The sequence below is a fragment of the Rhinichthys klamathensis genome, unplaced genomic scaffold (assembly GCF_029890125.1).
Source record: "Rhinichthys klamathensis goyatoka isolate OS25496 unplaced genomic scaffold, OSU_Roscu_1.1 h1tg000293l_1, whole genome shotgun sequence".
NCBI classification, from domain to species: Eukaryota; Metazoa; Chordata; class Actinopteri; order Cypriniformes; family Leuciscidae; genus Rhinichthys; species Rhinichthys klamathensis.
Genome location: NW_026606812.1, coordinates 295487 through 307500, shown reverse-complemented (window position 1 = coordinate 307500; position 12014 = coordinate 295487). Strand labels below are relative to the sequence as shown.

The 12014-nt window shown below is 38.5% G+C and overlaps 1 protein-coding gene across 4 annotated transcripts in view; it reads left to right on the top strand.

Annotated features, from left to right (window-relative positions):
* csmd3a (CUB and Sushi multiple domains 3a) overlaps nt 1-12014 on the top strand; it is a 423029-nt gene that overhangs the window by 199749 nt on the left and 211266 nt on the right. For all 4 annotated transcript variants that reach the window (XM_056269911.1, XM_056269909.1, XM_056269910.1 and 1 more), the window contains one exon: nt 6145-6261. In XM_056269911.1, coding sequence (XP_056125886.1) covers nt 6145-6261 — 117 coding nt within the window. The remainder of the gene's footprint in view (nt 1-6144; nt 6262-12014) is intronic.

Genomic DNA, 12014 nt, shown 5'->3' with positions numbered 1-12014 from the left:
TCCTGCCAGTTTCCTGAGAGACGAGACTTTATAACGCGTTTATAACACTTCACTCCTGCCAGTTTCCTGAGAGACGAGACTTTATAACGCGTTTATAACACTCTTCATTCCTGCCAGTTTCCTGAGAGACGAGACTTTATAACGCGTTTATAACTCTCTTCATTCCTGCCAGTTTCCTGAGAGACGAGACTTTATAACGCGTTAATAACATTTCACTCCTGCCAGTTTCCTGAGAGACGAGACTTTATAACGCGTTTATAACACTTCACTCCTGCCAGTTTCCTGAGAGACGAGACTTTATAACGTGTTTATAACACTCTTCACTCCTGCCAGTTTCCTGAGAGACGAGACTTTATAACGCGTTTATAACACTCTTCACTCCTGCCAGTTTCCTGAGAGACGAGACTTTATAATGCCTTTATAACACTCTTCACTTCTGCCAGTTTCCTGAGATGAGACTTTATAACGCGTTTATAACACTCTTCATTCCTGCCAGTTTCCTGAGAGACGAGACTTTATAATGCGTTTATAACACTCTTCACTCCTGCCAGTTTCCTGAGAGACGAGACTTTATAATGCGTTTATAACACTCTTCACTTCTGCCAGTTTCCTGAGAGACGAGACTTTATAACGCGTTTATAACTGTCTTCATTCCTGCCAGTTTCCTGAGAGACGAGACTTAATAAAGCGTTTATAACTCTCTTCCCTCCTGCCAGTTTCCTGAGAGACGAGACTTTATAACGCGTTTATAACACTTCACTTCTGCCAGTTTCCTGAGATGAGACTTTATAACGCGTTTATAACACTCTTCATTCCTGCCAGTTTCCTGAGAGACGAGACTTTATAACGCGTTTATAACACTCTTCACTCCTGCCAGTTTCCTGAGAGACGAGACTTTATTACGCGTTTATAACACTTCACTCCTGCCAGTTTCCTGAGAGACGAGACTTTATAACGCGTTTATAACACTCTTCACTCCTGCCAGTTTCCTGAGAGACGAGACTTTATAACGCGTTTATAACACTCTTCACTCCTGCCAGTTTCCTGAGAGACGAGACTTTATAACGCGTTTATAACACTTCACTCCTGCCAGTTTCCTGAGAGACGAGACTTTATAACGTGTTTATAACACTCTTCACTCCTGCCAGTTTCCTGAGAGACGAGACTTTATAATGCCTTTATAACACTCTTCACTTCTGCCAGTTTCCTGAGATGAGACTTTATAACGCGTTTATAACACTCTTTATTCCTGCCAGTTTCCTGAGAGACGAGACTTTATAATGCGTTTATAACACTCTTCACTTCTGCCAGTTTCCTGAGAGACGAGACTTTATAACGCGTTTATAACTGTCTTCATTCCTGCCAGTTTCCTGAGAGACGAGACTTTATAAAGCGTTTATAACTCTCTTCCCTCCTGCCAGTTTCCTGAGAGACGAGACTTTATAACGCGTTTATAACACTCTTCACTTCTGCCAGTTTCCTGAGATGAGACTTTATAACGCGTTTATAACACTCTTCATTCCTGCCAGTTTCCTGAGAGACGAGACTTTATAACGCGTTTATAACACTCTTCACTCCTGCCAGTTTCCTGAGAGACGAGACTTTATAACGCGTTTATAACACTCTTCACTCCTGCCAGTTTCCTGAGAGACGAGACTTTATAACGCGTTTATAACACTTCACTCCTGCCAGTTTCCTGAGAGATGAGACTTTATAACGCGTTTATAACTCTCTTCACTCCTGCCAGTTTCCAGAGAGACGAGACTTTATAACGCGTTTATAACACTTCACTCCTGCCAGTTTCCTGAGAGACGAGACTTTATAACGCGTTTATAACTCTCTTCACTCCTGCCAGTTTCCTGAGAGACGAGACTTTATAACGCGTTTATAACTCTCTTCACTCCTGCCAGTTTCCAGAGAGATGAGACTTTATAACGCGTTTATAACACTCTTCACTCCTGCCAGTTTCCTGAGAGATGAGACTTTATAACGCGTTTATAACTCTCTTCACTCCTGCCAGTTTCCAGAGAGATGAGACTTTATAACACGTTTATAACACTCTTCACTCCTGCCAGTTTCCTGAGAGACGAGACTTTATAACGCGTTTATAACACTTCACTCCTGCCAGTTTCCTGAGAGATGAGACTTTATAACGCGTTTATAACTCTCTTCACTCCTGCCAGTTTCCAGAGAGACGAGACTTTATAACGCGTTTATAACACTCTTCATTCCTGCCAGTTTCCTGAGAGACGAGACTTTATAACGCGTTTATAACTCTCTTCACTCCTGCCAGTTTCCTGAGAGATGAGACTTTATAACGCGTTTATAACACTCTTCACTCCTGCCAGTTTCCTGAGAGACGAGACTTTATAACGCGTTTATAACACTTCACTCCTGCCAGTTTCCTGAGAGATGAGACTTTATAACGCGTTTATAACTCTCTTCACTCCTGCCAGTTTCCAGAGAGACGAGACTTTATAATGCGTTTATAACACTCTTCACTCCTGCCAGTTTCCTGAGAGACGAGACTTTATAATGCGTTTATAACTCTCTTCATTCCTGCCAGTTTCCTGAGAGACGAGACTTTATAACGCGTTTATAACACTTCACTCCTGCCAGTTTCCTGAGAGATGAGACTTTATAACGCGTTTATAACTCTCTTCACTCCTGCCAGTTTCCAGAGAGACGAGACTTTATAACGCGTTTATAACACTCTTCACTCCTGCCAGTTTCCTGAGAGACAAGACTTTATAACGCGTTTATAACTCTCTTCACTCCTGCCAGTTTCCTGAGAGACGAGACTTTATAACGCGTTTATAACACTCTTCACTCCTGCCAGTTTCCTGAGAGACGAGACTTTATAATGCGTTTATAACTCTCTTCATTCCTGCTGGCACTGCATAGGCGTCGTTTGAGGACTGTGCTCTTCACCTGTATGAATAATGGATGTGTGTGTGGACTCTAAACCCACGAGGGCTTGACGGCATCTGATGGCTCTCACACACACACACACACACACTTCCCTCACCTGTTAGAGCAGCTGGATTATGAGATGTGCCTCTGGAGAGATTTAGAACACCGTGTGTGTGTGTGTGTGTGTGTGTGTGTGTGTGTGTGTGTGTGTGTGGATTACTGGGAGTTTGAGGGGTTTGGTCTTTCACAGTCAGAACACAATATACTTCTGCTCTGCTCTATATAATGGCATCTCTGCTTTATCAAAATATGTGTGTGTGTATGCATGTTGTGCGTGTGCGTGAGCGAGTGTGATTGTGTGTGTGTGTGTGTGTGTGTGTGTGAGAGCGAGTGTGATTGTGTGTGTGTGTGTGTGTGTGTGTGTGAGAGCGAGTGTGATTGTTTGTGGACAGTGTGATTGTGTGTTTGTAAGTGAGTGAGTCTGTGTGTGTGTGTGTGTGTCTCTGTGTGTGTGTCTGTGTGCGTGTTTGTGTGTGCGTGTGTGTGTTTGAGTTTTTTTTTAAACAAAATGTACACATCATCATCATCATCCTGTGCAAAAGTTTTCACCCCCTTCTCTTAATGTCATAATAGTGTACGAGTCCCTCAGTGAGCATCTCAAACCATAAAGCCGATCATTTGGAGAGAAACATTTTAAATCAGCAACTTTTGCAAGTGATTGCTCTGTGTGAGTTTGATGCGTCACGTGTGCACGTCTTCCTCCGAGACGCGGTTATAGATGTGTGTAACGGCAGCGCTGGGAGATGTTTAAATTGACATGGAACATGAAAAACACTTTTCTTGTCAACAGCAGAGATGAGCAATTATTAGACGAGCCGCATATTACGCTGTTCTGTGACTCTGGATGATTTAGCGCTCTGATGTATTGACTCTGTCACAGCGTCTTGTTTGCTAATCATCCGGAATTAATATTTCACTGCAGAATATTGTGGGATCAGCGGTAAATAAACCCATACAGAGACTTCGGATTTCACATCAAATATTGCAAACGCCGCAGAAGCTCTCCCACTTGTGCAAGTCAAAGGCTGTAAATGTCATTTGAAAGAAAGATTTATATTTCATAGAGTCGTATGATGAAACCTTCTGCCCGCCCAATCAGATCATAATCACTTTTGCCACAATTATATTTGCCCATCTCTCTTGCATTAAGCTAATTTGTTTCACTTATTGTGGAGAAATAATTTTTAATCGATAATTGCGTCTTATAAAGACTGTGTTTTAGAGTATAAGATTGAAAAGTATTGTTATCATGTCTATAATGCTGGTTGATGAATGACTGAGCGCTGTTAACAATGCTATTAATATATCAGATATTTAATTAGATATACTAATTATATCTAATAAATATATATATACAGGTGAAACTCGAAAAATTTGAATATCGTCCAAAAGTTCATTTATTTCAGTAATTCAACTTAAAACGTGGAACTAATATATTATATAGACTCATTACATGCAAAGTGAGATATTTCAAGCCTTTATTTGTTATAATTGTTTACAGATATGAAAACATTTTCTCAATAATCTAATTTTGAATTTGGGGTTTTCATAAGCTGTAAGCCATAATCATCACAATTGTAACAAATAAAGTCTTGAAATATCTCACTTTGCATGTAATGAGTCTATATAATATATTAGTTTCACCTTTTAAGTTGAATTACTAAAATAAATGAACTTTTGCACCATATTCTAATTTTTTGAGTTTCACCTGTATATATATATATATACTGTATATATTATATTATATTAATATCGGCCACGTTATATAGATTTAGACCCTACTGTATGTTGTGTTTGTTGGACAGGCTGGAAGTTGCTCCTCTACATGATCCTCAGGTTATAAAGCTGCACTCATTTACACACTTTCCTCAAAGTAAAAGTTTTACTTTATTTTATGTACTTGGTGTTTTTGACAGATCTGTGTAGAGGAATGAGACGGAGTCTCCGATCGGTGGCTTATTACACGCTTTTCTGCACAAGGGGAACATGTTTGTTTTGGGCCCAAGGCAAAATAACAAGAAAAAGTAGCAATTTGTTATGCTACAGGAACATGTGTTTAAATGAAGTGTCAGTATATTTCGTATTAACTCTAACATTGCAAGGCAGTTTTACTTTTATAAGGGGTCATAATTTGTGATATTATTCAGCTATAATGTAACTACACACTGGATATATCAGCATAAAACCATAAACACGTCATGTCATCATGCAATTTTTCTACAAAGAGGGCACAGGAAATTAATAAATCATAAACAACTGTTGAGAATGTACATTTAAACCACATTCAATTTTAATGTGCCAAAAATGTATTTATATAGAAATAACAATTACAGGAAACAATGCATCACATCAGTGATATTTATTTATTATTGTATTATTTGTATTATTATTTTGTCTAAAGTTTATATTTTATTATTTCAGCTTTATTTCAAATTATCTTTGATAATTGTGTTCCTGCACAGATTCTCTGTGTTTTTAAGTATAAATCATCCATCAATCATCCATCCATCCATTAATCTGTCCATCCATCCATCAATCATCCATCCATCCATCAATCTGTCCATCCATCCATCAATCTGTCCATCCATCAATCATCCATCCATCCATTAATCTGTCCATCCATCCATCAATCTGTCCATCCATCAATCATCCATCCATCCATCCATCCATCAATCATCCATCCATCCATTAATCTGTCCATCCATCCATCAATCATCCATCCATCCATCAATCTGTCCATCCATCCATCCATCCATCCATCCATCCATCCATCCATCAATCTGTCCATCCATCCATCCATCCATCCATCCATCCATCAATCTGTCCATCCATCCATCCATCCATCCATCCATCCATCAATCTGTCCATCCATCCATCCATCCATCCATCCATCAATCTGTCCATCCATCCATCCATCCATCCATCCATCAATCTGTCCATCCATCCATCCATCAATTGAGGGAATTGATTCTAAAATAATGGTGGCTTGCATATAAAAAATAATCAAGAACATTTTTATTTAAATTTAAAATGCATTGAAACAAGAAATAAAGAAAGACAGCTGATCCACATGTTAAACTGGTCTGTAAAACGAGCATAAAATGATGAACTGATGTGTGTTGGATATCATCATGCACTGAAACTGAGTGTCCTCGTGTGTGTCTCCTGCAGCTCCGTGTGGGAGCCGGTCGACGGGGTCCGAGGGCACGGTCCTGTCCCCGAACTACCCCCGCAACTACACCGAGGGCCAGTCCTGCGTGTACGAGATCTCGGTGCCGGGAGAGTTCGGTAAGACCTCACAGCCAATCACCATCGAGGTTACTGACGGGAGACATGCGGAAATACATGCTCGTTCTCTCCATCTCGGAGAAGCGCTGGTCCTGTAATGGAATAGATAAGCACAGCAGTCACAGATGAACAGCGCATGTGTGTATGCAACAGCGCCAGCAGTGCTTTAGTCCTAAAGGCTTTCTCTAATGTAGATCTCGGTGTGTTTGTCCAGCAGGATCAGCACTTCTGAGCGGGTTGTGCTCGAGTCTCTGGGGGGACTGAGATCATGTTTAAAAGCTCACAGCCTCATATTTTATGCATGTACACATTGTATTTGTTTAGATTTGCTTGTAACAAGCGGCATCGGCTGTGCACAGCGAGAGACCGAGCCGTCCGGGATCAAGCGAAGGAGAATGTTTTAGTGACCTGATGTGAACCGGAGAAACTTCTGCTCTTCAGAACGACGAGGACTGCAGATCTTCAATCCTGCAGATGTGGAGCTAATGCAGCTTTATTATACTGACCAGCCTGTGAAAGCTTACTTTCTATTAACTAAATACGAGATGTAATCGAACAAGACGTGAATCAAAAACTACTGTAGCTAAATAACAGAATCAATGATGCAAACTTCATCAAATATATAATATATAAAAATAATTCAGATCCAGCTGTAAAGCAGCTCTAATAGAGTCATTATTCAGCTCGAGATCTGTTCTCATCCGATAATGTCAGTGCAGTATGATTATTTTCATATTTTATCGAACCTTAAATTTGTTACTAGTTTTCTCTGCAAAAACAATGGGGAGTGTCAGAAAATAAGGAGGATGCAAAAAATGCAAGACAATATGGAGAATTTAATAATTGCAAGAAAATGTGGGGATGCAATAAATGCATACTCGTGTTCTCACGCATTTTGGAAAAATTGCATGCATTTATTATTTTTATAATTACCTGACTTTTGCATACTGTTGCATTTAATGAATGTTTTTGGTTGTTTTGGTCCACATAGCGGAGTCAGATGAAGCTCGTCCCTTCCCTCTCATACGGTACACTTTGGTTAAAACTTCAGATGCACAGAAAACTCTCGTTTTTAATCTGCAAATTATATGTAATGACTTTTGAAGTAGTTTCATATCAGTTTCAAACCTTACATGAACTGTCCGAGTAAACTGTAGTGGGAAAGATGTCCAGACACACATCCTAGCGTTTATTCGAGTCGCCCTTCTTTCATGTCGTTTATCAGTTTCAAACCCTCTTCAGTTTATATTAATAAGTTCGAACTCTACTAAATGGCAAGAGTTTAGGGATGATGCCGTGAGGCGTCTCACTTGATTATGAAAGCGTTCTGATGATTTAACTGTCTATAAGAAAGAATAGAAAACACCAAACGCTGAAGGTCTTCTTAAAATATCACATCAAACAGGACTCAAGTTCTCAACTCTTCAAAAAACCTCTCAAGTTTTCTTCCTCAGATTTAAAATAGAACATGGTCAGACTAGTGACTTTCACTCCATTGTATTTTTAGTCTCTGACAAGGCCTTCTTTTGTACTTCTGTACGAATATGTTATGCAAAAACTATTTTTCTTTGCTTAAAATGAATTCAAAGAAATGGTAAAAACATGTAATGTTACAAAACGTATCGGTAACACTTTATATATAATGCATTATAAAGGTGTTTTTATGCATTAATTATGCCTCCTTATGGATAACTTCAACCACAGTTATAATATCATTAGAAATTATGATGCATTAAAACACACGACAAACAACAGAACAAGGAATCTGTGAATATTATAATGCATGTTAACTTTGGTTTATTTATGAAAAGATAGAATGCATTTTAATGTACATTATGAATACCTTTATAATTCATTATACATAAAGACTTGAAATGATGTGTTACCAAGATTTTTAATTAAGAGAAAGATTGTTCTTTTGAACTTTCTATTCATCAAAGACTCTTTGAAGCATGTCAATCTATAAAGTTCATATTTGCATTTATTTTTCTCATTGACAATCATGTCCAATTATGGGAGTAAAATGTTTTCATGTCGACTTTAATGAGTAAAAGGAGGAAAATAACCAACACTTCAATTAAGGTTTTATTTGGTTCAAAATGCATCCTGTTGGAGATCAGTTAGATGTCAAACTGAGGGATAATTTCTCCTCTGAAAGGAACTGTCAGAAGTATGTTTCTCATTTAAGCTCGTCAATTATACAGGACCTTTTGAACAGAATAATAAGGGAGTTCTCCGTTTCTTTGGCCAGCTTTTAATGTTTAATTATTCTGTCACAAATAATAAATCCGGACATTTTTTAAACAGCATCTGTCTTTTCAAGGAAAGCTGAATTATTCACAGCTGCCAAACGAGCGCCTTAGGCATGAGTCGTCCGTATTAGACTCCCGCGCGCGTGTTTATAGAAAGTTGTCGCCCAACCGTACACTGTGCATCTGAGCAGCGCGGAAGAAAATCTGTTCCCGTTGTTCCCGAGTCCCTCAGTGTTTCAGCGTATGAGGGATCCTGGCAGCGTCGCGAGCGCTACTGCGTTAGAGACTCGATTAGATTTATGTAAACCGCAGCAGACAGCTTCGTGTTTTATGCAGGGCTCGGGTCTTTTTATGCCAATCACAATGTCTTGGATGTATAGTTGCATTGCTCACGCTAATCCCAACCTGCTCCCTGTCAACAGTCCACATTCACACCCCCTTAAACTGGTGGCAGATGTTCCAGAGAGCATGAGCGCGGGAGTCTGGGCCCGAGGACACGTGGCTCTTCGGCACGGGGGTTTGTGTGTGTGTGTGAGTGTGAGGACGTGCCCGCGGGCCAGTGTCGCATCAAACACACCGAATGACTGCAGACACCCACGTGTGTAGCTGTGGATTTAACAAAGCCGTCGCACACACACACACACACACACACACGATCACCCGTTTCCATCTCTGAGCGTCGGCTGTACATGCTTGTTCCACCTTGGCAATCTCCAAACAGAAAACAAACTGCAGGCTAATGCAATTAACATGAAAGCCAGTGTTGGAGACGCGAGCTCTCAACGCATTATCAAAGCGTTTCTATTATGTGTTTCTCATTTTACCTTTTCTTTAGTGTGAAATATAGTCTCAAAGCAAAACTGGTGCGTTCAAGTGTTGTCAGAAAGATGGTATGGTACAAATGTGAATGACAACGCCATGTCTTTATTACGAGTGGGGAAACTGTGGACTTTCTTTAAGACCCAAGTTAAAGAGTTGAGGGAGTATCAGAAAATATGGAGATGCAATAAATGCAAGACAATATTAGCAATGCAATAAATTCAAGATAATATGCCATAAACACAGGAATATATTGGGATGCAGAAAATATGGAGATGCAGTAAATGCAAGAAAATATTAGCAATGCAATAAATTCAAGATGATATGCAATAAACGCAGGAACGTATTGGGATGCGGAAAATATTAGCAATGCAATAAATTCAAGATGATATGCAATAAACGCAGGAACATATTGGGATGCGGAAAATATTAGCAATGCAATAAATTCAAGATGATATGCAATAAACGCAGGAACATATTGGGATGCGGAAAATATTAGCAATGCAATAAATTCAAGATAATATGCAATAAACGCAGGAACGTATTGGGATGCAGAAAATATTAGCAATGCAATAAATTTAAGATAATATGCAATAAACGCAGGAACGTATTGGGATGCAGAAAATATTAGCAATGCAATAAATTTAAGATAATATGTAATAAACGCAGGAATATATTGGGATGCTGAAAATATGGAGATGCAGTAAATGCAAGACAATATTAGCAATGCAATAAATTCAAGATAATATGCAATAAACACAGGAACATATTGGGATGCAGAAAATATGGAGATGCAGTAAATGCAAGACAATATTAGCAATGCAATAAATTCAAGATAATATGTAATAAACGCAGGAATATATTGGGATGCTGAAAATATGGAGATGCAGTAAATGCAAGACAATATTAGCAATGCAATAAATTCAAGATAATATGCAATAAACAGAGGAACATATTGGGATGCAGAAAATATGGAGATGCAATAAATGCAAGAAAATTTTAGTAATGCAATAAATTCAAGATAATATGCAATAAACAGAGGAACATATTGGGATGCAGAAAATATGGAGATGCAGTAAATGCAAGAACATATTAGCAATGCAATAAATTCAAGATAATATGCAATAAACAGAGGAACATATTGGGATGCTGAAAATATGGAGATGCAAGAAAATATTAGCAATGCAATAAATTCAAGATAATATGCAATAAACGCAGGAACATATTGGGATGCTGAAAATATGGAGATGCAGTAAATGCAAGACAATATTAGCAATGCAATAAATTCAAGATAATATGCAATAAACACAGGAACGTATTGGGATGCAGAAAATATTAGCAATGCAATAAATTCAAGATAATATGTAATAAACTCAGGAATATATTGTGATGCTGAAAATATGGAGAATGCAATAAATGCAAGAAAATATGCAATAAACGCAGGAACGTATTGGGATGCAGAAAATATGGAGATGCAATAAATGCAATAAAATATTAGCAATGCAATAAATTCAAGATAATATACAATAAACGCAGGAACGTATTGGGATGCAGAAAATATTAGCAATGCAATAAATTCAAGATAATATGCAATAAACGCAGGAACGTATTGGGATGCAGAAAATATTAGCAATGCAATAAATTCAAGATAATATGTAATAAACTCAGGAATATATTGTGATGCTGAAAATATGGAGAATGCAATAAATGCAAGAAAATATGCAATAAACGCAGGAACGTATTGGGATGCAGAAAATATGGAGATGCAATAAATGCAATAAAATATTAGCAATGCAATAAATTCAAGATAATATGCAATAAACGCAGGAACATATTGGGATGCAGAAAATATGGAGATGCAATAAATGCAAGACAATATGGGAGTGTCAGAAAAAATGAGGAATGCAGTAAATGCAAGACAATATGGAGAATTTAATAAATGCAAGAACATATGGGAATGCAGAAAATATGAATTATGTAATAAATGCAAGAAAATAGGAATGATGTAATAAATGCAAGAAAATATGGGGAGTGTAAAAAAATTTAGGGATGCAAGAAAATATTGAGGATGCAGAAAATATGGGGATGCAATAAATGAAAGGCAATATGGATAATTTAATTAAAAAAAAAAATTTATAATGTACTGGTTGACCAATCAGAGCAGACTGGGCTTTTTTGGAAAGCCGGGCTTTAAAGAGACAGGAGCCCAATTAGAGTTGTACTACATTATGAGAAAAACGTTTAGATCATGTAAATGTATTGTAGCAAACACCAAAATAATATGAGCATAAATTGTTCTGTTTAAACCGATGTGGGCCAGTCGTCGAGACAGGGCCGGAGGAGAATGTAAAGCAGATCCAGAGTTGTTTAAGTGCAAAACTTTTCCTCGATTGTCTCTGGAAAGCCAGGCGTCGGTGTGTGTGTGTGTGAACATTGCCTGCGGCTTAGCCTAGCGAGAAACACGCTGGGAAGAATCGTACTCCTGAGAGATGAGTCACAGAGTTTTCACTGCACCGATACCAGCGCTTTGCTAGCGCTAATGTTTGTCGTCGCTGCTGTTGTTACTGTCTGTTGCACCGCCTTGAATAATTGACATGGAGTTTGTGTCAGAGCGACGGGGGTTTGTTTCCATGTTGTCTGCTAGTGTTTGAAGTTGTGTGTGTGTTAGCATTGAGGTGTAGC